Raw genomic sequence first — 26,298 nt, 5'->3', positions numbered from 1 at the left:
ATGGGCACCTACAAAGTCCGTGTCGCCACCGGGAACTTCCTGTTAGCCGGGACATTCAGCTCTATCTCCATCACCCTGGTGGGGACCCACGAGGAGAGCGACAAGAAGCCCTTTGACAACTGCGGGAAGGACTTCAACCCTGGGGCAGTGAGTGCTAGTAGAACGGGGCCAGGCTCTGTGGACAGAACCTCCCAGTAGAAAGTGGGGGGGGGGAGGGTTGCCAACACTCGTGACTTGGGGCTTTTTGATCTTCAATCCCCAGCTTCTGGAGTCATGGGGTTACATTGGGCGACTGCGTTCATTTGAAAAAAAATATTGAAGTGTCTAGTCCTTGTGGTTGCTTAGAAAATCTGAACTAAGTGCAGCTTAAAAGATCTCCAAATAGTTGGTGTGTTTTTCTTAAATCTCCAGTGCCTAGAGTCACGTGATTATGACAGAAGATTGGCAGATTTTATTGTGAAAATGTTTATTGCTTATGCCAGAGGAGGAGAAAGGGGTGCAAATTTTCAACTTGTAATTTTTTTTTTAAATGGTGAAAAATGGCTATTTGGCACTAACTTTCACAATTTTGCACTGATTCCACTGAACTGTTTGAGTTCCAAAACACAAAAAAATCAGAAAGTTTCAGTCTTCTCATTTTCAAAATGAAAGTGTTCAATTTTTCTAGGCAAAGAGCATTTCTTTTATGTTTCATTTTGTTTAAAACGTTAAAAAATTGCTTGAGATCAAAACAAAACATTTTGTTTCAGGTCGAATGAAATATTTTGTTCAAACCGAAATGATGTCCCCTGACTTTCTGATTCGCCAAAAATTTCATTTTTTCGGTTTGACCAGAAGTGAATTCCCCCCCCCCCCCACTTTGTTGGAATTGCCAGAACTGAAAAATCCATTCTATGTCCTCATTATATTACGTGGGGAGGATGGTCCAGTGGTTAGAGTCATTGCCAGGGCTATGATAGATCCTGGTTCTATTCCCTGTGCTACTGCAGTCTCACTGTGTGAAAGCCTGTGACTCAGTTTCCCCTTTATATAATGGGGATAACAGCACTGTACTACTTCACAAAAGTGAAGTGAGGGTAAATGTGTTAAAGATTCAAGGTGCCTCAAGACAGCAGTGGTGGGTGCCAGATAAGTACCTAAAATAGACTAGCTGTAGAAATGCCTCAAAAACACAAAGTGCGTGGGTTACTGCTTTAATCTCAAGATTTGTAAACCAAACTCATAATGGTTTCGGAGGGACGCTGAGGGATGGTGTGTGTTAGGGGGCTTTCCCTTCACCCCCTCCCCTGGTTCTTGCCACACGGACAGAAAGCAGAGGTCCAGAAGTCCAAAGTGCAGGCAACGTGATGTTTATTGGGGTTAGTTCCAAACAAACATCCATCGCTCTACACGCCAGCAGAGTCTATTTCCCAGGGCTCTGTTCCCAGCTCTGATGCTACAGAGCCCAGCCTGTGTCCCTGTTTCCCATCCCCCCCCCTTAGCAGCCCCAAATATACCAGCTGTGCACACCCCTGGTCCCACCCCTTACAGCTTATGGTCATGTTCCGTTTTGGAGGGGCGTGGGTCTGGGGTCTTCGTCCCACCACTTTTGTACCCTACGGGAGGGTGTAATGGAGCACAACTCACCACCGTGGTGCCTCCTGCTGGTTGCTCCAAGGATTAGCTCAGTCCAGCTCCGGCACGCCCTCTGCAGGGGGTGCCCTGCCCGTTGTCTACCCTACTCTGCTATTTCAGACCCACGTTGCTCCCCCGCTCGGTGGGATTCTCTTCAGGACGCTGCCTTCCGGCAGTGCCCACTACTTCTTCCTCACCCCCCTTCCGGGGGTCACGGCAGTCCTGTGGCTTGCACCCACAGCAGGGGCCAACCACAACCCAAAGTCTGGCCCCTTACTGCAGGGGCAAGTTGCCATCTGTATTGGCCCTGCTCCTCCGTGGCCAGGTGCAGTGCAGGGGAGGGGGGGGGCCAGACCCGCCTGCTACTCTGGGTCCTGACCCAGGGACCCTCTAGCAACAGCCTCCCTGCCCAGCCTAGCAGGTAACAGGCCAGAGCTCCCCCTCCGCTCCCCTGAGCCTGCCCAGCACTGCTCTATCTCCGGTGCTATCCCTGGGAGCCAGTCCTCCTCCCTGGCTTGTCGAGGAGAGACTCCCCTTGGCTCTGCTGGGCCGCTCCTTATATCTGCTCTGTCCCAGCAGCTGTCTCCCATCTGGCTCCTAACAAGTCTCACCCTAATTAGCTGAATGTTTCCACAGCCTCTCTGGCTGCTTCTGTCCCACCCCCGGCTGGAGTAGGCTATCTGCACCACTACAGAGGTGTAAGGAGTGAGGTTGTGTCTTGGGCAAGGCTAGCCTCTTCTCTGGCTTTTAGTGTGTCATATGCCTCTCCCCTCAACCACAAAGCAGGGCTGGGGAGGGGATAAACAGGCTCCCCCCTGCCCACATAGTGTGGGTACCTACCTTCTCCCTGGTTCTGGCCCATTCTCTTTGTCTCTCTCTGCACCGAGCTGAGGTTGGGGGTGCACTGAGCACGGGGCTGGGGGTGCAGGGGCTGGGAGGGAGTTAGGGTGCAGGAGCAGGCTGAGGGTTGGGGTGCAGGGTCTGACCAGGAGCTAGGGTGAGGGAGGGGGCTCAGGGTTGGGGCAGGAGGTAGGGGTGTGGAGCGCTTACCCGGGGCAGCTCCCATTTGGTGTGAGGGGTGCAGGTGGGAATGTGGGGAGGGGGTGCAGGAGCTCCTGTTTGGTGCTCAGGGTGGGGATGTGGAGGGGTACAGGAGTCAGGGCATGGGGAGGTTCAGGGGTCAGGGCAGAGGGCTGGGGATGTGAGCTGGGGTCGTGGGGATGCTCCCAGCCCCCTGCCCTGAGCGGCTCATGGCAGAGGGCTGGAGGGGGTATGCCCTGATTTCACCCCCTTCCCCCAAGGCCCTGCCCCCACCTCTTCTCCGCCTCCTTCCCCCAAGGCCAGCGTGCTGCAGCTCCCTCCTCTCCCCCCCCTCTCCCTGGCACAGGTGATCAGCTGTTCGGTGGCAGGGAGGGGGAGGGGGAGGGGCGGGTGTGATGTTGTACTCTATATGATTTTATAAATATATGCTAATGAGTGAATATAATGTAACTGGAATATGCTTCATGAAAAAGGTCTCTTGTAAGGTATCAATACAAAGCTTATAATCTACTGAGTGTGATCATCCTATTTGTATAAATGTATCACTCTTGTATCTGAAACTAGAAATATGAAAAATAACTCTGAGGGCCTATTGTAATTATGCAAAGTGTGGGCAATTAATGGTGGTTTGGAATCTTGATGGCTCCCATCAACCAGGACAATTGTCTGAAGATGGCTCTGTTTGCTTGCAGGCCTTCCTGTGAGTCAGGCTGGGAGGAACGAGGGATTGGAGTCTTAGGGCTGGCTTTCACTACCCGCCCGGATCGGCGGGTAGAAATCGAACTCTCGGGGATCGATATATCGCGTCTCGTCGGGATGCAATAATCGATCCTGAATCGACGCGCGTACTACACCAGCCCAGGTAGGAGTAAGCGCCGTCGATGGGGGAGCCGTGGCGGTCGATTTGCCGCCGTCCTCACAGCTGGGTAAGTCGGATCAGATACGTCGAATTCCGCTATGCTATATGGCGACACATTTCCTGATAGGGCCAGGCATCAAGGTGGAATGTCTTGATGCTCTATTTGCCCCACTTTCCCCTATGCGCTGCACCTTCCCTCGTATGGATATCCATATTCCAATGAGTGTGCCAGACGCCCCATAATGGTGTGCCTGAGAGGTTGGGTCCGGGTTATCTGTCACACTGTGGTGTAGGGCTCTTCCATGACATTTAGTGGTTGTACCTTGTGGGTCTGTGCCCCCCTTAAACACCACAGTAGACATTGCAAAATTAGCATACTTAACAACAGGCCAATAGCCATAATAATCCACAGTAACATCTGGAGCCCTGATCATTGTAATATAGTCCAACATCTGGGCCACCACCAGAATTGCTTCTCCTCCTTTGACAGGGTCAAGGTCTTTTAACACCATTCTGGAGTGTATATTTTAAATCTGTCCCGTTGTTGGCAGTGGCAGCGAGCTGCTCCTGCAGGTTTCGCGTGCTGTTGTCCATGTTTATGAGTCCACTGGATAGTCACAGGCAAATGGGGTATTGTCCACACTGGCTTGAGCACTTGGTATGGAACCGGGTAGTGTGCACTGGTTCGATTGCACACAGCAATGAGTTCCACAGATCCAGTCATGCACCCTAGTCCCGATGGGAGCATGTAGAGGATTCTCGTCATGTGGACAGAAAGCAGGCGGCCAGCCGTCCGAAGTGCAGGCGATGTTTATCAAGGTTAGTTCCAAGTAGGCATATCCATCGCTCTACACGCCAGCAGTGTCTGTTCCCCACTGTCCCCCGTACCCTGCTCTGACGCTGCAGAGCCCGGCCTGTGTCCCCCTTCCCTATTCCCCCTTCCTCCTCCTTAGCAGGCCCAAATATACCTGCTGTGCATGCCCCTAGTCTTTGTCTTTTGTTTACACATATTAGTATAAGATCTAAGCATATGAAAAAGTCACACCCCAAATTCAATCTCAGGCTGACAAACAAGCCTATACACTGATGGTGTGTGAATACTTGCACATGGCACTGAAATAGTTAACAGTGCTGGCATTTCTACAGCATTGCTAACTCGCCTGACTTTTTTGCACATCATGTGATCTTTGGGATATATCTTAAAGCCCCAAGCACCTGGAGTCATGTGAATCTGTGAGACTCTAGGGTTTTTGGTTGTTGTTTTTTTTAACTGAATTTTTTCTGTTTGCGGGGCAGAAAAAATCTGGAAAATGTGACCTTTTTATATTAATAATAATAATAATAATAATTGAAAAATAAATAACAGGACATTCAGCAAAAGCAGCAAACATGTAATCGGATTAAAGGGCTTTACATTCACCCCAGGATTCACTGCTACTAATTGGAAGACCTTAGCAGGGCTGAGCAGAGGGATTAAATCATTGTAATATCATCCAGATTTCCATCTGCTGCAATAAACAAGGGTTGTCTGCCCTGCGGTTCCTGGTCCCCAGCCAGTTCCCAAGTGCCTTAAGAGAGGGAGACGCCTTACTCATGGGAAGGTTATTGCAAAATGTTTCTGTGGGTTGTCTTACTCAAACTGAGCGGCTTTTTGCAACGCAGTGGGAGACGGTATATTGGGCTGGATGGGCCCATTGGACCCATCCAAGTGCAGAAGTTGCTGTATTCCTTTGTGGAGTCACAGCCTGGTCTCTAAAGAGACAGAAGAGAAGCTACCAAACTGCCATTGATATGTTTCACGGTAGGCCCTAGAGGCCAACACCCGGACTCACGTTCTGCATCTACTCAGAAAACGAACTCTGTCTCCCTTACGCTAGCACTAGAGCTCACTGCAGCAGCGTTAAGTGCCATGCCAGCCCCGAGCTGCTGCTCCTTTGGGATGGCAGGCCTGGTGTTTTGGTGAGTAGCCAGCATCACGGGCTGGAGATCACAAGGGAACAGTTCGCAGAGACCGTAATGCCTGGGGGACAGGGCAGGCTAAGGGGGGGGGCCTAGAGCAAGACTCAAGGGATTGGATAGCCGGGAGGTCGATCAGTATCGGAGATATCTGGGGCAATGCTTGGAGTTTTCATGGAGGGCCGGAAGATCTGGTGCATGGGGCCGGGTCAGCGGGTTGGTTGGAGATCAGGTGAGGCAGTGGGACAGGGCCGGGCAAAGCCATGGGGCAGGGCTGAGCGAGGCAACAGGCATCGGTCTGTTGCTCAGCCAGCTTCCTCTGGCTCTTGGGGTCTTTATATAGTCCGGATACCCACAGAGAGCGTGGCCAGCCCAGCCCATCGGGGGCCTGGCAGGCCGGGGTTCAATACTGGGGCCCTGGCGGGGCCCTGGGGAGTGGGGTGTGACGGGTTCAGTCACAGAGACCCCCTTGGGACTGTCACCTGACGTGCTGAAACTACCTCTGAGCCTGTTTTCCCTGCCAGCTTGGGACTCCAGAACCCTGCCTTGTTGAGCCAGACACGCTAGCCTGGGGCAAACACAGACCCAGGTCTGAACCACGTCCCCCAAAGCTGCAGACTTAACTGAAAACAACTCAGCAAGTGCTCCTGTCTCCAGCACCCAGACACCCAGCTCCCAATGGGGTCCAAATCCCAAATAAATCCGTTTTACTCTGTATAAAGCTTATGCAGGGTAAACTCATAAATTGTCCGCCCTCTGTAACACTGATAGAGAGATATGCACAGCTGTTTGCTCCCCCAGGTATTACTTACTTACTCTGGGTTAGTTAATAAACAAAAGTGATTTTATTAAGTATAAGAAGGAGGATTTAAGTGGTTCCAAGTAATAACAGACAGAACAAAGTAAGTTACCAAGCAAAATAAAACAAAAAAACAAGTCTAAGCCTAATACATCAAGAAACTGAATACAGGTAAATCTCACCCTCGGAGATGTTCCAATAAGCTTCTTTCACAGACTAGACTCCTTCCTAGTCTGGGCCCAATCCTTTCCCCTGGTACAATCTTTTCCCCTGGTACAGCCCTTGTTAGTTACAGCTCAGGTGGTAACTGGAGGATTTCTCATGACTGGCAGCCTCCTTTGTTCTCTTCCACCCCCTTTTATAGCTTTGGCCCAAGGCAGGAATCCTTTGTCTCTCTGGGTCTCCACCCCTCCTTCTAAATGGAAAAGCACCAGGTTTAATATGGATTCCAGTTCAGGTGACATGATCACATGTCACTGTCAGACTTCATTACCCACTTGCTGGCATACACGTATACAGGAAGCTTACAAGTAAACAGAGCCATTTACAACCAATTGTCCTGATTAACGGGAGCCATCAAGATTCCAAACCACCGATAATGGCCCACACTTTGCATAATTACAATAGGACCTCAGAGTTATATTTCATATTCCTAGTTTCAGATACAAGAGTGATACATTCATACAAATAGGATGACCACACAGTAGATTATAAGCTTTGTAATGATACCCTACAAGAGACCTTTTGCATAAAGCATATTCCAGTTACATCATATCCACACTTATAAGCATATTTTTATAAAACGTATGGAGCGCAACGTCACACAGGGTGCCCCTCTCATTAAACCACAAGGCATGGATGGGGCGGACTGAGCCCACGGTAGAGGGCTGGATGGGTGAGGGGCAGGACCTCAGCCTGCGCTTTAACTGAGGCCAAGCTTAGATGCACACGGCTGCTCTGACCCATTTCTGGCAGCACCTAAAACATGGTGGGCACCGCTAGAGGGCTCACAAAGGCTTTAAAGAGATTGTGCCCTTCTCCTATACACTGCTCGGCTATGCTGAGGTACCTCAAGATGTAGCCAAACCGGTAAACCTTGGCCTCTACCTCCAGGGTAATGAAAGGCGGGTGCTGAGTAGAACAGTAGTTGCAACAGTGACTTGGCCGATCTGTGTTTCCTTGGAGACTTCCACACAATGGGGGCACAGGAGGCCAACAGGTATTTTATTTGGGGGGGGAGACAGATGCTGACGGTTCACCCCTGAGTTGCTGGATTAATCCCTGAGTCACACCCTCACACTCCGGTCCCCCCCCCATTGCAGGTGGAGGAGTTCCAGCTGTGCAGCCGGCGCTGGCTGGGGGACATCGTCCTGGTGCGGCTCCACAAGGAGCCCTACTCCTTCTACCCCACCGACAACTGGTACTGCAGCTTCGTGGACGTCGTCTCCCCCCACGGCCAGCACTACCGCTTCCCCTGCTACCAGTGGATTGAGGGCTACCGCACCCTGGAGCTGCGGGAGGGCAAAGGTAGGGGGCTGCGAGCAGGACATGGGAGTTGGCCTGGTGCTGCTTGGGGTCATAGCGAGCTAGCTGTCCCCGTACACCCCCCTCTGTCTGTCCATCCCCGTACACCCCCCTCTGTCTGTCCATCCCCGTACACCCCCCTCTGTCTGTCCATCCCCATATACACCCCTGTCTAATTGTCCCCATCCACCCCCCTCTGTCTATCCATCCCCGTACACACCCCTCTATCAGTCCCCATCCACCCATCCCCGTCTACACCCCTGTCTGTCTATCCATCCCCATACACACCCGCTATCTAATCTATCTATCTATCTATCTATCCCATACACACCCCTCTCTCTCTCTCTGTCTCTCACGTTCTCTCCTCTCCCCCAGGCCAGACGGTTTGTGACGATGCCGATTCCCCGTTGCTGCTGGAGCAGCGGCAGGCTGAGCTGACGCACCGACGCGAGTGCTATGGGTGAGTGAGACCCTGTGGGGGTTGGGGGAGCTCCCCGGGGCTCAGGCCTGCGCGGGGTCCTGGGGATGGAGGGGGCGATAGGAACTGCAGGACAGGTAGGCCCAGGACTGTGGCTGAGGGTGGCTGGGTTTGCCGGGGCAGGGTGTATCGATGCTGCCTCTGGCGGGACACAATTGAGAGTATCAATTCAGCACAAATTGCTTAGAGCAGGGCAGTCACAGCCCAAGGCTGGGGTTCCTTTGCACACCAAGGCAAACCAAACCAACCAAACTGAGAAGACTTCGGTCTCACCCCACTGGCTAACCACAAGTCACACAAGCAATTCCCTTAGACACTCCAGTTTCCCAGTATCCCCACCAGTGCTACTCGTTATGGGGACAAATGGTTATGAAAACCAAGACCCCAGTAAAAGAAAAAAGGTTCTCCTGATCCCAAAGGACCAAGCCCCAGACCCAGCTCAATATACAAGTAAAATCTTACCCACAAATCATGGTGTTGCCAATCCTTTAGAATCTAAAATCCAAAGGTTTATTCATAAAAGAAATAGAGATGAGAGCTAGAAGTGGTTAAATGGAATCAATTACATACACTAATGGCAGAGTTCTTGGTTCAGGCTTGTAGCAGTGATGAAATAAGCTGCAGGTTCAAATCAAGTCTCTGGAGTCCATCCACAGCTGGGATGGGTCATTCAGTCCTTTGTTCAGAGCTTCAGTTGGTAGCAAGGTTCCTCCAGAAGTAAGAAGCAGGATTGAAGACAAGATGAAGGAGATGCAGCAGCCTGTTATAGTCTCTCTTGCCATGTGGCCTCTGCTTTCGTTGTTCCAAACACAAGCTGCCCAGCACATGGCTTGGAATAACCTCCGAGTTCTCTCCGTAGGCAGGTCCCTGCATGCCTTGCAGAGTCACAAGGCGTATCTGCCTTCTCTCAATGGGTCAGTTGTACAGCTGATGGTCCTTAATGGGCCATCAAGCAGGTTAGGCAGTGCTGATGCCAAGTTGTCTGGGGTGTCACCCAGAAGCACAGCACAAGTTTGAACTACAGACAGTATAGAGCCAATACTTATAACTTTAAATACACAAATGATACTTGCATACAGATAGCATAATCATAACCAGTTGTAGCAAACCCAGGACAAACAGCTACAAAGGGGGGGGGGGTAGTAATCAGTCCCAGGGGGTTAAAAAGGCCTCTCCCAAGCCACTGAGGAGAGAGAACCATGGGGAAATAAGGTTCAGCTGGACAAGGGGTTACCAGGGAACTAATTAGGTTCAGCTGGCTCCAACTGCTTGGGACCTTTTTAAACCCTCCCCGGCGTGGAAGGGGGGGGGGGAGAGAGGGAGAGAACCAGGGAAGCTGCCAGTAAGCTAGGAGCAGCAAGGCTCTGAACCCTTCCCGCAAGGAAGGCTGCACTCTGTCCCTAGAAGGAAAGCTAACCAAGCACAAGGGGCTGACTGAGGGAAGGAATAGCCAAACCCTGTGCTACCTGCAAGGTTTTGCCTTGCCCAAGCCTGTGTCTCCAAGGCTAAAAAGGACTGAGCCTGCTGAGGAGAAGGTACTTTGCCACACGTGGTGTCAGGGGTGGGATAATAGTGAGGCGCTGTGGCAAGCCATCTCAGGGCAAGGTAAATCACAAAAAAATAAATAAATAAATAAATAAAAATATGGAGGACGTAGTGAAGGCGTTGATTCAGGCCACTGCGGCCCAACAAGAGGCTACCAGAGTACAGATGACAGCCCAGCAAGAGTCAGTGCGTGTCCAACAGGAGACAAACCAATTGCTGGTGAACCAGGCGGTCCAAGATCGAGCCACCTGAATGAAGTAGTGAACCAGTTGAAAGCCCTGACCACGCTGACGCACGGGCCCCAGGGGACCCGGCCGCTACGCGCAAGCAACTATTTACAGAAGATGACAACGGATGACGATATAGAGGCATATCTCCTTGCATTCGAGAGGACGGCACTGCGGGAGGCTTGGCCCCAAGATCAGTGGGCAGGCCTCCTGGCTCCATTTCTGTGTGGGGAGGCTCAGAAGGCCTATTTCGATATGACCATAGAAGCAGCTATGGATTACCCCCAGCTGAAGGCGGAAATCCTGGCGAGGTCAGGGGTGATGCCGGCCATAAGGGCCCAGCGCTTCCACGAGTGGAAGTACCAGGATGACAAAGCGCCGAGGTCCCAGCTATTTGACTTGATCCACCTCGCCCGGAAGTGGCTCCGCCCTGAGACCCATGGGCCGGAGAAGGTGGTGGAAATCCTGGTGTTGGACAGGTACATGAGGGGGTTGCCGCCAGGCGTACGAGGGTGGGTCCATCAAAATGATCCCTCCTCGTATGATGAACTAGTTGCCCTCATAGAGAGACACTTAGCAGCCCAAGAACTTTCTTGGACCCCCGGGGACGGAAGGCGCCAGAATCGGAGACCAGTCTCTGCACCGAGGCCCCGGTTTGCCCTAGCGCCAGGCCGGACAATGGAGGGGAGGAAGGAGGCAGAAGAGCAGCCAGCGGTCCCGGAGAGACTTGAGGACTGGGGGAGAAAGACTCGAGAGATAAAGCCCAGCAGCCCGAAAAATAGGGGGCTGCCCCGAGCGGGGTACCGATGTTATGTCTGTGGAGAAATGGGGCATATCGCTGCCCAATGCCCGAATCTAGGAGAGCCTATGCAATGCGAACTGGGAGATATAGGGGGACCATGTGATCTAATAAGTCTAGTCGGGGTTGCGATGGTCCCTCATAGATACACTAGGCCAGTTAAGATGAATGGTATAAAGACCACAGCCTTAGTAGACTCGGGAAGTGCAATCATGTTAGTCTCGGGGAAGCTGGTCGGGCAAGACCAACTATCCCGGGCCAAACGCTCGGGGATATCCTGTGTGCATGGGGATGTCAACTATTATCCAACTATCCCCGTAAAAATAGAAGTTCTCGGAAACCCCACTAGGTTGACGGTGGGAGTAGTTCCAAAACTCCCCTACCCTGTCCTTATCGGACGAGACTTCCCGGGGTTTGATAGCCTACTCCCCGGGGAGGAGGTGGAAGAAAATAATGACCCTGGGACCCAGGGTGTGGTACAGATCGTTAACCCTCCCCCGGCCTTCCATGAATTTAGCCAGGATTTGTTCTCCCCGCCGGGGAAGTCCAGGAAGACTAGGAGGGAACGGAGGGCGGAGAAAAGGAGGGGGACGGGGGTCCTGACCCAGTGCCAGAAGTCTACCCTTGTAGGGGAAAGAAGGGGCTCGACTGACAGTGGGACTGGGTCGGCGATCAACAACCCTACCGCCGGACCTGGTTCCCCAGGGGCTTTCTCCGAGGGGGAGACGGAGGTAGACCCCCCCCCGAGTTTAGACAAATGGGGACCGCACGCGGGAATTTTGGTCAGGATCAGGCCAATGATCCCATATACCACAATATTCTCGAAGAAGTAGTCGAGGTAAATGGGGTACCCGTGGAGGGGAGAGTTAAGGGTGCGGGGCCATATTATATGATTAAGAATGACCTGCTATACAGAGTAGTCCGGGTCCAAGAGCAAATCATACTACAACTCTTGGTCCCACGGAAGCATCAAAGAGCCGTAATGGAGCTGGCCCACAGCCATCTGTTTGGGGGCCATCTAGGGATAGATAAGACCCTGGATCGAATTCTACAGAGGTTTTTTTGGCCTGGCGTTTATGCAGCGGTCCGACGATATTGCACATCCTGTCCGGAATGCCAGATACATGGGCCCCGACCACACTTAAGGGCCCCTCTGGTACCTCTGCCAATTATTGAGGTCCCATTTGAGCGTATAGCTATGGACATAGTAGGGCCATTGGAAAAGTCAGCCCGGGGCCATCAATACATTCTGGTAGTACTAGATTATGCCACCCGGTACCCCGAGGCCATACCCCTACGGAATACCACGTCCAAGACCATAGCCAAAGAACTAGTTCAGATTTTTTCCAGAGTAGGAATACCTAAGGAGATCCTGACGGACCAAGGGACCCCCTTTGTGTCTAAGCTGATGAAGGACCTGTGTACAATGCTCCACATACAGACCCTTAGAACATCGGTCTACCATCCCCGGACCGATGGCCTGGTCGAACGCTTTAATAGGACATTGAAGAACCTGTTACTGAAAGTGATTAGTCGTGACGGGAAAGACTGGGACGCCCTGCTGCCTTACTTGCTGTTTGCCGTACGGGAGGTTCCTCAGGCTTCCACTGGATTCTCCCCCTTCGAGCTGTTATACGGTCGCCACCCCAGGGACATACTGGACCTGGCTAAAGAAGACTGGGAAGAACAGCCGAACCCTGGGAGAAACGTTGTTGAACATGTGTTGCAGATGAAAGACAGAATAGCCCAAGTCGCCCCCCTTGTGCGCGAACACATGGAGAAGGCCCAAGGGGCACAACGGACAAACTACGATCGCCGAGCAACGACCCAGAAGTTCCAGGTGGGGGACCGGGTGATGGAGCTCATACCCACGGCCGAGAGCAAGCTCCTGGCCAGGTGGCAGGGGCCGTACGAGGTAATAGAAGCGATAGGAGAAGTCGACTATAAGGTCCGACGGCCGGGCCGCCGGAAGCTGGAGCAGATCTACCATATAAATCTGCTGAAACCTTGGCAGGATAGAGAAGCTCCGGTGGCTGCGCTGGGGGCGCCATCCCCTAAAAGCAACCAGCCCGACCTGGTGGGGATATCCCCGGAGTTGACTCCGGAACAATGATCAGAAGTGATCAGCCTGATCAAACGCAACCAGGATGTGTTCTCCGAAAAGCCGGGCAGGACTACGGAGGTTCACCATCACATCCTCATGGAGCCTGGAGTGAAGGTGAGCGTTAAGCCATACCAGATCCCAGAGGCCAAGAGAGAAGAGATTAGGACGGAGGTCAGGAAAATGCTGGCCTTAGGAGTCATTGAAGAATCTCATAGCCAATGGTCCAGTCCCGTGGTTTTAGTGCCTAAGCCGGACGGCAGTATGAGGTTCTGCAATGACTTCCGCAAACTCAATGAGGTGTCCCAATTTGATGCCTACCCTATACCCAGGATAGATGAGCTGATTGACAGATTGGGAAAGGCACGGTTTATGTCTACCCTTGACCTTACCAAGGGCTATTGGCAGATCCCCCTGGCCAAGGCCGACAAGGAGAAGACAGCCTTTGCAACTCCAGAAGGTCTATATCAGTACACTGTTCTCCCCTTTGGGTTGCATGGGGCCCCCGCTACTTTCCAATGGCTAATGGACAAACTGTTGCGACCCCATGGAAAGTACGCGGCAGCCTATCTCGATGATGTCATCATATATAGCCCCGACTGGGAGACCCACGTGGAGAAGGTGGAAGCGGTCCTGGACACCCTGAGGAAGGCAGGGCTGACTGCCAATCCCTCCAAATGTTCAATCGGGTTAGCTGAGGCCAAATACCTTGGGTATATAGTGGGGAGGGGCGTGGTGAAGCCCCAGCTCAACAAGTTAGAAGCTATACAGAAGTGGCCCCGACCACTCCGGAAGAAACAGGTCAGAGCATTCCTGGGACTAGTGGGGTACTATAGGCGGTTCATTCCCCACTTCGCCACCAGGGCATGCCCATTAACGGACCTAACAAAAGCTCGGGGCCCTGACATAGTAAAATGGTCTGCTGCAGCCGAGGGCGCTTTTGTGGATCTGAGGACGGCCCTCTGCACAGACCCCGTACTAGTAGCCCCAGACTGGGGGAAGGAGTTTATCCTACAAACCGACGCCTCTGAAGTAGGGCTGGGAGTGGTGCTTTCCCAAATGGTCGGAGATGATGAACACCCCGTCCTCTTCCTTAGTAGGAAGCTCCTACCTAGGGAACGGAAATACGCCGTGGTGGAGAAGGAATGCCTGGCGGTGAAATGGGCCATAGAGAACCTCCGCTACTATTTACTTGGACGGAGGTTTACCCTTGTCACGGACCATGCCCCTGTGCAGTGGATGCACCAAAACAAGGACAAAAATGCGAGAATAACAAGATGGTTCCTGTCGCTTCAACCCTTCCACTTCACAGTACGACATAGGTCTGGGACCCAACATAGCAATGCGGATGGCCTGTCGAGAGTGCACTGCTTTCCGACCCAAGTAGCCCAACCCCGTAGTGTTGAGCGGGGGGGGGGGGGGGGATATGTAGCAAACCCAGGACAAAAAGCTACAAAGGGGGGGGGTAGTAATCAGTCCCAGGGGGTTAAAAAGGCCTCTCCCAAGCCACTGAGGAGAGAGAACCATGGGGAAATAAGGTTCAGCTGGACAAGGGGTTACCAGGGAACTAATTAGGTTCAGCTGGCTCCAACTGCTTGGGACCTTTTTAAACCCTCCCCGGCGTGGAAGGGGGAGGAGAGAGAGGGAGAGAACCAGGGAAGCTGCCAGTAAGCTAGGAGCAGCAAGGTTCTGAACCCTTCCCGCAAGGAAGGCCGCACTCTGTCCCCAGAAGGAAAGCTAACCAAGCACAAGGGGCTGACTGAGAAAAGGAATAGCCAAACCCTGTGCTACCTGCAAGGATTTGCCTTGCCCAAGCCTGTGTCTCCAAGGCTAAAAAGGACTGAGCCTGCTGAGGAGAAGAAGGTACTTTGCCACACAGTAAACCATAACCTCCTTATAGACACCTTATTTGACCTCCTTTGTACAACATTTGGGGCCACTAAAGGATCTTGGTTGCAACAATGGTCTATACGGTCACAGTTCACGTCAATAACGTGACACAGGGGCAGGCCAGGGCTAACGTCCCCTGCGATCTCTCCCTGCCCAGGTGGAAGGAGTACGCCGCCGGACTGCCCCGGTGTCTGGCAGTGGACAACGTCATTGAGCTGGACTGTAACAGCATGTACTCCTTCACCAAGAGCACCAACTTCCTGCTGCGTGGGGCGAGCGCGTGAGTGGTGCTTCCCCACAGCCAGACCTGTTCCCAGCGCCTGCCCCTAGAAACTACCCCTAACCCTGTACACTAACCCTAACCCTGTACACAACCCTGTACATACACTAACCCTAATACTGTACACTAACCCTAGCCCTATACACAACCCTATACACTAACCCTAACCCTATACACTAACCCTATACACAACCTTATACTGTAACCCTAACCCTGTACACTAACCATAACCTATACACAGCCCTACACTGTAACCCTACCCCTATACACAACCCTATATAGTAACCCTAAGCCTATACATTAATCATAACCCTATACACAACCCTATACACTAACCCTAACTCTATACACTAACCCTACACAGTAACCCTAACCCTTCATCAAGACCTCCCCCTTCCTTGAGCACGGGGTCAATGTGTGACTGCCGGCCCCCACAGCCCAGGTCATTCCCAGAGACTAAACCCAAACCCTAGCCCTAACCCTAACCCTGTACTCTCTCCTTTCCCTAATCCTACCCTAACCCATATCCTATACCCTTTCTCTCATTCTGCCTATGCCCTATAGTCCTTCTCTAGCCCTAACCCGACCGTGTAGCCTGACATCTTTCCGTAACCTTAACTCTGACCCTTCCCCAAGTCATCCACCTTCCTGCGGTGCAGGAGGGATGTGTGTGTGCAGCCCAGCCCCCAAGGCCCAGCCCCAGGGACTAACCCCTAACCCTGCTCTAAAACCTAACCCTTATCCCTAGCCCTACTCTCTAACCTAACTCTATCTATTCCCATACACATCCATTCTCTCTCTCTCTCTCTCTCTCTCATTCTCTCCATCCCCACCCATCAATCTACCTGGCTTTCTATCCATCCCCATACACCCCCTCATCCCATACTACTCACTCTAGTCCTTGTAGTAGGGGAGAAGAGCTTGAAAACCCAGGTGTAACCAACGCAGCCTTGCTGCCTGAGTCTGCCGAGAGCCTGAGCTCATCACTCCGACAGGGGGCAGCTGCCCCTTGCGTGGCTCCACTTTGCCACCAGTGCGTCTCTGGGGGGGAGAAAAGGGGAACCCTATTTGTTATGCCTGGTTCTCGGGGGGAGGAAAGGCTATCCCCTTCCCAAGCCCCCCCTCGGGGCTCTCTCACGCTCACCCTGCCCCTCCCTCCCCCCAGGCAGGTGGAGCTGCGGCTGAAGGGTTTCCTGAGCTGCACCAACTCCTGGGCGAAGCTGGATGACATCAATAAGGTTTTCTGTTTCAACAAGACCCCGATCACAGGTAGGTGACCCCCCCACCCCCCCACCCCCACCCTGAGCCCAGCTCGCCTGGGCCCACCAGAGCCCCCACGCACAGAGCAGGGTGATTGGGAAGTGTGACGCAAGCCGCTAGAGACCCCAGCACTGCTTGTGCCAGGCCCTGCTGTCAAGGCTGTATCCCCACTTTGAACTTTAGGGTACAAGTGTGGGGGCCTGCATGAGGACTTCTAAGCTTAACTACCAGCTTAGTTCTGGTCCGCTGCCACCATTCCCTTCCCTGGGAAGCTTTGAGAAACCTTTCACCAATTCCCTGGTGAATACAGATCCAAACCCCTTGGATCTTAAAACAAAGAGAAATTGACCCTTCCCCCCTCCTTCCTTTCACCAACTCCTGGTGAATACAGATCCAACTCCCTTGGATCTAAAAACAAGGAAAAATCAATCAGGTTCTTAAAAAGAAGGCTTTTAATTACAGAAAAAGGTAAAAATCATCTCTGTAAAATCCGTATGGAAAATAACTTTACAGGGTAATCAAACTTAAAGAGCTCAGAGGACCCCCCTCTAGTCTCAGGTTCAAAGTACAGCAAACAAAGATAAACACTCTAGTAAAAGGTACATTTACAAGTTGAGAAAACAAAGTAAAACTAAGACGCCTTGCCTGGCTTTTTTACTTACAAGTTTGAAATATGAGAGACTTGTTTAGAAAGATGGGGAGAACCTGGATTGATGTCTGGTCCCTCTCAGTCCCAAGAGTGAACAACAACTTAAACAAAGAGCACAAAACAAAAGCCTTTCCCCCCCCCCCCCCAAGATTTGAAAGTATCTTGTCCCCTTATTGGTCCTTTGGGTCAGGTGTCAGCCAGGTTAACCGAGCTTCTTAACCCTTTACAGGTAAAAGGATTTTGGAGTCTCTGGCCAGGAGGGATTTTATAGTACTGTACACAGGAGAGCTGTTACCCTTCCCTTTATAGTTATGACACCTGCCCAGACCACCCCCCCGACTGCGATCAGGGACCCCCCCCAGCCTTGTGCCAGGTGCTGCCCAGACCCCCACTGAGATCAGGCCCCCTCATGCTGGACCGTTAGCCCTGTTCTCCAGCAGGGGGAGGCCGTGGCCCCGAGAGTTGCCGAAAGCTGCCCCAGGCACCCAGGGTAGGACTTGAACCCGGCTCCCCTGAGTCCCGACAGGGCACATTAACCCCGCGGCTGCCCTGCCCGTGTCCCCCCAGAGTACGTGCGGGCGCACTGGCGAGAGGACACGTTCTTTGGGTACCAGTTCCTGAACGGGGTCCACCCGGTGGTGATCCGGCGCTGCACGGAGCTCCCCTGCAACTTCCCTGTCACACCGGCCATGGTGGCCTCCTCCCTGGGGGAGAGCACCAGCCTGCAGGACGAGCTGGAGGTAAGTGGGGCACCAGGGACACCCCTGGGGGTACTTGGCTGCACTCCGGCTTCCTCCCCAGTGTTGCTCCGGGCACAAGCAGCCACGGGTCAGAGGTGTCCAGCTGGCCCAACTCCAGAGCCAGTGCCCACGCTCACACTGGCCACTCGACTCCAGGGGCTAGTCCCAGGGCACTGCTGCGGGGAAGCTCACGGCGCTGGGAGAGGGCACTGCTGCGGGGAAGCTCACAGCACTGGCATTCCAGCGTTCCCCCATGCCCTGGGGTCCCCTCTTTGCACCCCCGGATGCGCTGGCCCCCACCAGCCCCCACACTCTGCTCTGCTCTCCCTGTGTCTTGCAGAAGGGGAACATCTTCCTCGCTGACTATAAAATCCTGGAGGGCGTCCCGGCCAACACGATCAACGGCTACCAGCAGTACATCGCCGCGCCCCTCTGCCTGCTGCACCTGCAGCCCTCCGGGGAGCTCATCCCCGTGGCCATCCAGGTAACAGCCCCCGGCGCCCCCACACACTTCCCAGCAGGACCCCCATGCAGCCCCCACCCCTACACAGTCCCAGGGCTGGGCATTGCTGTCTAAAGGACTGGCCCAGGGAGAGAACCCAGGAGTCCTGGCTCCCAGCACCCCTGACAGACACTATTCTGGGCCACCCCCATCTCCGCTGGCAGCGAGTGGGTCTCTGCAGACTCACTGGCACCTGGCTCTGAACTCCAGCCCTTTGTCCCCGGAGCTGAATCCCGATGCAGGCGCCTGCACTGTCTGTCCCTTCCACAGCGGGGCCAGGTAAGGTTAGGGTGAGGGTAAAGATTCGGGTTAGGGATAAGGGTTAGGTTAGGAGTAAGGAGCTAGAGGTAGGGTATGCACACCCCAGTTGTGTGTGTATATGCACACTCCAGCTCTGTGTGCCCAGCTGTGTGCATACACACACCCAAGCTGTGTGTGTCTCCTCTTTCTACCACTCGATTTGCTGCACCGTCATGTCCCCTCATCCTGGCAGCCAGGTCCCAGCCCCTCGGCTCCCCAGGGGAAGCAGCAGGATTCACCCCCCCCACCCCGGCCTGTGCAAACCCGCCCCCCCCAGCCCTCCTGTGTCTCTCCCCCCACAGCTCAGCCAGTGCCCAGGCCCCGCCAGCCCCATCTTCCTGCCCAGCGACTCCGAGTGGGACTGGATCCTGGCCAAGACCTGGGTGCGCTACGCCGAGTTCCTGGTGCACGAGGCCGTCAGCCACCTGCTGCTCACCCACCTGATCGACGAGGCCTTCGCCCTGGCCACCCTGCGCCAGCTGCCCATGTGCCACCCGCTCTTCAAGGTGAGAGAGGGGCCGGGCCACCCCCCCGAGCCAGCTGTGCTCAGATGTGCGGGAGAGAAGAGCCCAGCAGGGGAAGCGTGCCAGACGGGCCCTGCTGCCGGCACCCACCTGTGCCCAGCCGCACCTATCCTATCTCCTAGAACTGGAAGGGACCTCGAAAGGTCATCGAGTCCAGCCCCCTGCCTTCACTAGCAGGACCAAGTACTGATTTTACCCCCGATCCCTAAGTGGCCTCCTCAAGGATTGAACTCACAACCCTGGGTTTAGCAGGCCAATGCTCAAACCACTGAGCTATCCCTCCCCGCCTGCATCTGCCCAGCAGGGTGTGTGTGCCCGGTGTGCCAGGCTGGGCTTCCCCCACGCTGGCTGCGTTCTACCCATCGCGGTCCAGCACGTCCCCCACCTCCTGAATGATGGGGAAGAAGGAGCCGTTGCTGGCTTATCAGAGGGGCCGGGTCCTTGCCCCCCCCCCGGATACATGCAGGGGTGGGGGTGGTTGCTTGCCCTCACCCACTCCTGTGTCTCTTCCCCCCCAGCTGCTGCTGCCCCACACCCGCTACACGCTGCACATCAACGTTGTGGGCAGGACCCTGCTACTCAGACGCGGAGGGATCATTGAAAGGGTGAGAGGATGCCATGGTCAGGGGCATTGGACCCCACTCTCCTCCCAGAGCTGGGGAGAGAACCCAGGAGTCCTGGCTCCCTGCTCCCCCAGCTCTAACCCACCAGCCCCCACTCCCCTCCCAGAGCCGGGAGAGAACCCTGGAGTCCTGGCTCCCTGCCCCCCCTGCTCTAACCCATCAGCCCCCACTCCCATCCCAGAGCCACGTACTTGGGAGTAAAATGCACCTGTCGCCCGAGGTCACCTGGAACCCCGAAGCTCTCTTCCCGTATTGTCTCGCCATGAAAACTGCATCGGGAACCTCCCGGAGAGCAGGTCCTTCGGGCCAGCCTCCATCTCAGTTAGTCCCGGTGTTTGCACCGTATGGCTCTGCGGACGCAGCCTCTGCTTGCAGCTAACAATTACTGTTAGCAATTAACTTCGAGAACTCCTGGAGGACGGGTGAGGTCCCAGCGGGCTGGAGAAGGGCAAACACGGCATCTGTCTTTGAAAAGAAGAACAAAGAGGACCCAGGGAATTACAAACCAGTCGGTCTAACTGGAAGATACTGGAACAAATTATTAAACAATCAATATGTACCCAGAGGATCATAGGGTTAGAAGGAATGGCCTGCATGGATTTGTCAAGAACAAATCATGCCAAACCAACCTAATTTCCTTCTTGGACAGCGTTGCTGGCCTAGTGGCTGGGGAGAAGCAGTAGATGTGATATATCTTGATTTTAGTCTTTTGACACATCCCACGTGCAAACGAGGGAAATTTGGGCTGGATGGAATTACTATGGGTGGTTGAAAGACCAGACGCCAAGAGTGGGTTCTCAATTGTCCACTGTCAAACAGGGAATCTAGTGGGGTCCCACAAGAGGACAGGCCTGGTTCGGCACTATTCAATATTGTCATGAATGACTCGGATAACGGAGTGGAGAGATTGCTGATAAAATCTGAGGCTGACACCAAGCCAGGATGGGTTGCAAGCACTTCAATAGGCAGGATTAGAACTCAAAGCGACTGCGACAGCTCGGAAAATTGGGCTGAAATCAACAAGCTGAAATTCAAAGGAGACAAATGCAAAGTGCGCCACTGAGGAAGGAAAACTCCAATGCCCACCTGCACAATGGGACATAACTGGCTGCCAGGGGGTCGTACTGCTCAAAAGGATATGGGAGTTGTGGTGGGGTCCCAAATGGAATATAAGACAACAATGCGACGCAGTTGGGAAAAAGGCTAATATCATTCTAGGCTGTATTAACGGGAGTGTCATGTGTAAAACCAGGGAGGTAATTGTCTGGCCCTGGTGAGACCTCAGCTGGGGAACAGGGGTGGGGGGGAGGGTGCGTCACACTTTAGGAAAGATGTGACCAAATTGGAGAGAGTCCGGAAAAGAGCAACAAACATGATAGGCTTAGAAACCCTGATCTATGAAGCCAGGTTAAAAAAAAAAACTGGGCACATTTAGTCCTGAGAGAAGAAGACCGAGGGGGGGACCTGATAGTCTTCAAATATGTTACAAAGAGGATGATGATCAAATGTTCTCTGGTCCTGCTGAAGGCAGGACAAGAAGTAATGGGCTTAATCTGCAACAAGGGAGATTTAGGTTAGATATTTGGAAAAGCTTTCTCTCTCTAAAGATAGTTAACTCTGGAGCAAGCATAGAAGGTTTTGGAATCTCCGTCATTGGAGGTTTCTAAGAACTGGTTGGACAAACATCTGGGGTTGCGAGTGATTGGTCATTTTGGGGGTACAACGCAAAGCGAAACATCGGGGAGGCACATTTGTCACGGGGTGTATTGTCGGTCATCGGGTTGCGCTGAAATAGATTGTGGCGGTATTTCATTCTAACCCACCCCCTGGCCCGGTGACTCAGCGGTTGAAGGCTCTGTCTCTGGTCCCTTCCCAGGCCATGGGCTCAGGGCTTGAGGGGACCAAGGTGCTGATGGCCAAGGGCATGTCCTCCCTGACCTATTCCTCCCTCTGCTTCCCTGATGACATCCAAGAGCGTGGGGTTGACTGCATTCGCAATTACTACTACAGGGATGATGGGTTGAAGATCTGGTCGGCCATTGAGAGGTAAGGAGCAGGAGCCGGGGCAGAGGGTGGCGAGGAAGCAGATGGCATGTGGAAAATTCCCACCAGCTCAGAGTTGCTTAGAAACACAGCTTTCCTGCCACGTAAAGAATTCTAGTTTTAAAAAAATGGTAATTCCCAAAAGGCACTTTTTCAAAGACACCCCCCCCCCCCGCTAGATTGCATGAATGCTCCTTGAGCCACTCGTGAATCACACAGAGAAGGGCACCAGCCAATTCTCGCCAGCCTTGCACACCAGAACTATACCATCTTGCCCTGGTCAGAAGCCTGGTCAGTTTCAGTTTATTACCCAGTCCGTCCCTCCCTCAATGTGGAGAGGACATGCACCAGTCTTTGTACCTGAGCTGAGATTTCCTGAGCACTTCAACCAAACCAAATTGTTTTAGGTAAAATATAAAACAGGTTTATTAGCTACAGAAAGATAGATAGTTTTTTTAGTTATTATATGTGGTAGGCATAAGAGGTTAGAGATAGTTACCAAAGAAAATAAAAGGTAAGCGCACTGTCTGAATCTTAAACCTTATTACCTAGGCAGCATTTAGATCAAACAATTTTCTCATCCCACTGGATTTTACAGTTCTTCATACACAGGCTTCTCCCTGAAGCCTGGGACCAGTCTCCTCAGTTAAAGTTTTCGTCTTCCCAGCTTTCTTGTTGCTTCCAGCGTAGGTCAGGGAGGAGAGAGGCCAAGGAATGGTGCCACTGTCCCTTATTTTATACCCTCAGTCCATGTACCTATAAGACACTTGCCCGGACATGCCCTGATGGGCTTTGCTGAGTCACTGGGTTGAGCAATCCCCCTGGTGGGTCTTGTGCAAATGGGTCAGAGAGGGGAGCAGTCCCCATTGTGTGGTGCTTGGGCAGCCCTCATTGAATTGTAAATCCCTTGATTACAACTTCCCTGCTTATTAATGGTCTGTGAACACCCTCCTGGGTGGGGTGGGTGGAAGTTCTTTATATGTCACTAGCAAATTTACAGCATATTTCAGTAACAACCACCCAGCAAAATCTCATAACTTCATACACACTAATGATACCCATATTTGGAAAGAACAAGGGCTTTCAGCAGATCATGACCTTTCATATGATATCGTACATGGCATGCTTTGTATGAAATATCACAACTATATATGAATGATGCATATGGGTTTTACAGGGAGCTATTTTGAGGTACAGTGTGTCACAGATTCTATTCCTGATACCTGGAGGTTCCCTGGTAACAAGGTAGCGTGGTGCCAACAGGCAGCTTTGGGCACTAAAAAGTTAATCCTACCACAATGGAAAAGTCAACCCTCATTAAACATTGATGCCTGGCTTGGTGATCTGGCTGATCACACAGCTAACGAATGGCTGGCATTCCGGAGAAAGGGAATGCCCGAAAAATTCAAAGCAATTTGGGCTGATTTATTAGAGATCTATGATCAATGTAGACCCTGAAGATAGATATGTGTCATCCCCTTCCCTGCCTTTATCCGAACCCCCGTTACTTACTTTGTGTGGTAGATTCGTTGGCTTTGGAAAAATGAATGAAAACTTGTAAATACAGAAAAATGGAGAGGAAAAGTCAAACTTTTGGGAATTTTGCCCAAAACCAAATTCCGGGAAAAAGTCTCGTTGGGGGTGAATGGAAACACTTGGTTTCAGTCAAGCCAAGACATTTTGTGTCAGTGGCGACGCTTATTTAATGTATTAACTTCCACAAGAGCAAGTCCAATTTGAAATGAAAACTTCAACTCTGCTGTAGACGAGATCCAGGATCACCTGGAGTTCAGGCCAGCGGCTTAGCCACCAGGCCATGCTCCCACAGCTAGGAAAGGGCAAAGTGGAGGGGACACTAGGTACCGGCAAGGGTGCATGGTAGCATTGGGCTGTTTGCAGATGCTGGCTGAGTGACGCTGGTGCACTGGGGAGCGATGAGGCCTGCATCGACCCATCCAGGCTGACACATCTCTGCTCTTTCCAGCTTCGTCTCCGGCATCGTCAGGCACTATTACCGCAGCGACGCCCACGTCCTGGCCGACTGCGAGCTGCAGGCCTGGGCAGACGAGATCTTCCATGAAGGCTTCCTGGGGAACGAGGAGTCCGGTAGGGGCCATGTAAACCCAGAGCTCTGCAGCCACTGGTCACCGGGCTCCATGCGGGGCTGGCTGGGGGGCGTCTCTGGACTGCGTGTCTGTCAGCCAGATCCCAGCTGGTGTCCGTGGGCGTCTCGCCATTGGAGTCAATGGGGCCAGACCCCAGCTGATGTCAATGGGCGTCTCTCCATTGGAGTCAATGGGGCCAGATCCCAGCTGGTGTCCATGGGCGTCTCGCCATTGGAGTCAATGGGGCCAGATCCCAGCTGGTGTCCATGGGCGTCTCGCCATTGGAGTCAATGGGGCAAGATCCCAGCTGGTGTCAATGGGCGTCTCTCCATTGGAGTCAATCGGGGCAGACCCCAGCTCATATCAAGTGGCCCTGCAGGCAGGGATCACGACCCCCGGATGGGGAGCAAGGTGTCTGACCCCGCAGGGACAGGGTGGCCTGGGTCACAGTGGTGGGACGGGGCCATGGGGTGACTGGGAACGGACCCGCCGTGGGAACGGGCAGGGCGGGGAGCTGGTGCGGGGTGGAGCTGAGGCCCGGAGCAGGGCAGCAACTCACCGGGGGAGGCTCTGGCAGAGGGAAGCATCAAACCTGGCGCTGTGGGGTCCCAGCCCAAGGCCATGGAGCAGGGCAGGGCCGGGCTGGGTCAGTGACGCCTGTTCTCCATCCCGCAGGCTTCCCCTCGTCCCTTCAGAGCATCCCCGAGCTCATCAAGTACCTGACCATGTGGATCTACTGCTGCTCGGCCCGGCACGCCGCCCTCAACAACGGGCAGGTAGGGAGAGGCCAGCCTGGGCGCTCGAGGCCCCATTCCCTGCCCCCCACAGGGCCCTGGGGTCCCACCACCGACACCCCCACCCTGCCCTGCACAGCAGCCTGGGGTCCAGCCACTGACACCCCCACCCTGCTCCCCCCACATGGGCCCTGGGGTCCAGGCACCGACACCCCCACCCTGCCCCCCACCCCACTGACACCTCAATCCCCAGGACCCTGCCCTAGCAGCCAATCCCCCACCCAGCACCCAACCCCAGTGAGACCCCAGACACTGTAGGACCCTGCTCCAGCCCCCTAAGACCCTCCCATACTGCCACACTCAGCACCCCCAACCCCCGCCTTGACTTTCCTAATCATTGCCCATGGGTGAGACTCTGACCAAGCCCTGGGTGCCCAGGTCTCTTTGCTGAGCCAGACCTTCCCTGTGCTTGTGCCCCCTGGGTGGGGTGAGGAGGGGATCCCCAGCTGGGCTGGGCTCGGGGGGTGTCCCCTGCTGCTCTGACTGCGGGGGTCTCTCTGGGCCGCAGTACGAGCTTGGAGCTTGGATGCCCAACTTCCCGGCCACCATGAGGAACCCCCCGCCCCAGGCCAAGGGCACCATCTCCCTGGAGAGCTACCTGGACACCATCCCGGAAGTCAACAGCACCAGCACCATTCTCTTCACCCTCTGGATCATCTGCTGCGAGCCGGGGGACTCGGTGAGGACACGGGAGCTATGGGGCACTGTGGGGCAGGGAGCGGGGCGGGGGCAGCAGGGGGTGATCTCCCCTGGCAGGCAGGGCTGGGCCCAGGGTGGCACTAGGGGGTGCTGTGGGGCAGGGAGCGGGGCGGGGCGGGGCGGGGGCAGCAGGGGGCACTCTCCCCTGGCTGGCAGGGCTGGCCCCAGAGTGGCGCTAGGGGGCGCTGTGCTGCGGCTGGGGGTGTCTCTTTAATGAGCCATTCAGCTGAGTTCTTCCCCCCCCCCCCCCCGTGGTAACAATAAAGGAAATAAAGGACCCGCTGACATTTCACCTGAGCCGGGGCATGAACCCAGGTGTCCCAGCCCAGCTGCACTTTGGGGGATTCTATTCAAACACCCATAAATTCCACTGTGTTGTTTCAACCGGCTGCAGGATTCTCCTTCCCTCCCTGGCCTGAACTCCTCCCAGTTTTGCAACAGAGCTGTTAAACAGCTGCCCTGCACTCTAGGGCACATGAGGGATCCTTGTGTAACCAGCTGCCCTGCCCCAGAGGTGGGCGCATCTCAGCATCGGGTGAGGGATCCTTGTATAACCAGCCGCCCTGCCCCAGAGGTGGGCGCATCTCAGCATCGGGTGAGGGATCCTTGTATAACCAGCCGCCCTGCCCCAGAGGTGGCTGCATCTCAGCGCAAGGCGAGGGATCCCTGTGTAACCAGCCGCCCCACCCCAGAGGTGGCAGCATCTCAGCGCTGGGCGAGGGAGCCCTTCCGTGCTGTCCCTCACCGCTCTCCCATTCCCTTGCAGAGATCCCTGGGCACGTATCCCGATGAGCACTTTACGGAGGAGGAGCCCAAGCGGCTGATGGCAGCCTTCCAGGGGCGCCTGGCCCAGATCTCCCAGGAGATCCAAGAGAGGAACAAATCCCTGCCCATCCCCTACCGCTACCTGGATCCCCACCAAATTGAGAACAGCACGTCCATCTGA

The 26,298-nt window shown here is 53.9% G+C and overlaps 1 protein-coding gene across 1 annotated transcript; it reads left to right on the top strand.

Moving 5' to 3' along the window:
* LOC135889191 (arachidonate 12-lipoxygenase, 12R-type-like) lies at positions 1-26,298 on the top strand. The gene is made up of 14 exons (XM_065417018.1): positions 1-147; positions 7,592-7,796; positions 8,169-8,253; positions 14,991-15,113; positions 16,279-16,382; positions 17,590-17,762; positions 18,103-18,246; positions 18,867-19,070; positions 19,607-19,693; positions 21,588-21,757; positions 23,739-23,860; positions 24,535-24,635; positions 25,162-25,332; positions 26,119-26,298. Exons 1-14 carry the CDS (start codon positions 1-3, stop codon positions 26,296-26,298), a joined length of 2,016 nt encoding a protein of 671 aa, XP_065273090.1.

The sequence above is a fragment of the Emys orbicularis genome, chromosome 15, assembly GCF_028017835.1.
Source record: "Emys orbicularis isolate rEmyOrb1 chromosome 15, rEmyOrb1.hap1, whole genome shotgun sequence".
NCBI lineage: Eukaryota > Metazoa > Chordata > Testudines > Emydidae > Emys > Emys orbicularis.
The sequence above is the reverse complement of the archived record's forward strand: the minus strand, read 5'-3'. Positions and strand labels throughout refer to the sequence as shown.

Bases quoted from the DNA above. Each gene is read 5' to 3' on its own strand.
- LOC135889191 (XM_065417018.1), top strand. From the start codon at position 1: ATGGGCACCTACAAAGTCCGTGTCGCCACCGGGAACTTCCTGTTAGCC. The intron at 16,383-17,589 runs GTAGGTGACCCC...GTGTCCCCCCAG, and splicing joins CAACAAGACCCCGATCACAG to AGTACGTGCGGGCGCACTGG. The intron at 24,636-25,161 runs GTAGGGAGAGGC...TCTGGGCCGCAG, and splicing joins CCGCCCTCAACAACGGGCAG to TACGAGCTTGGAGCTTGGAT.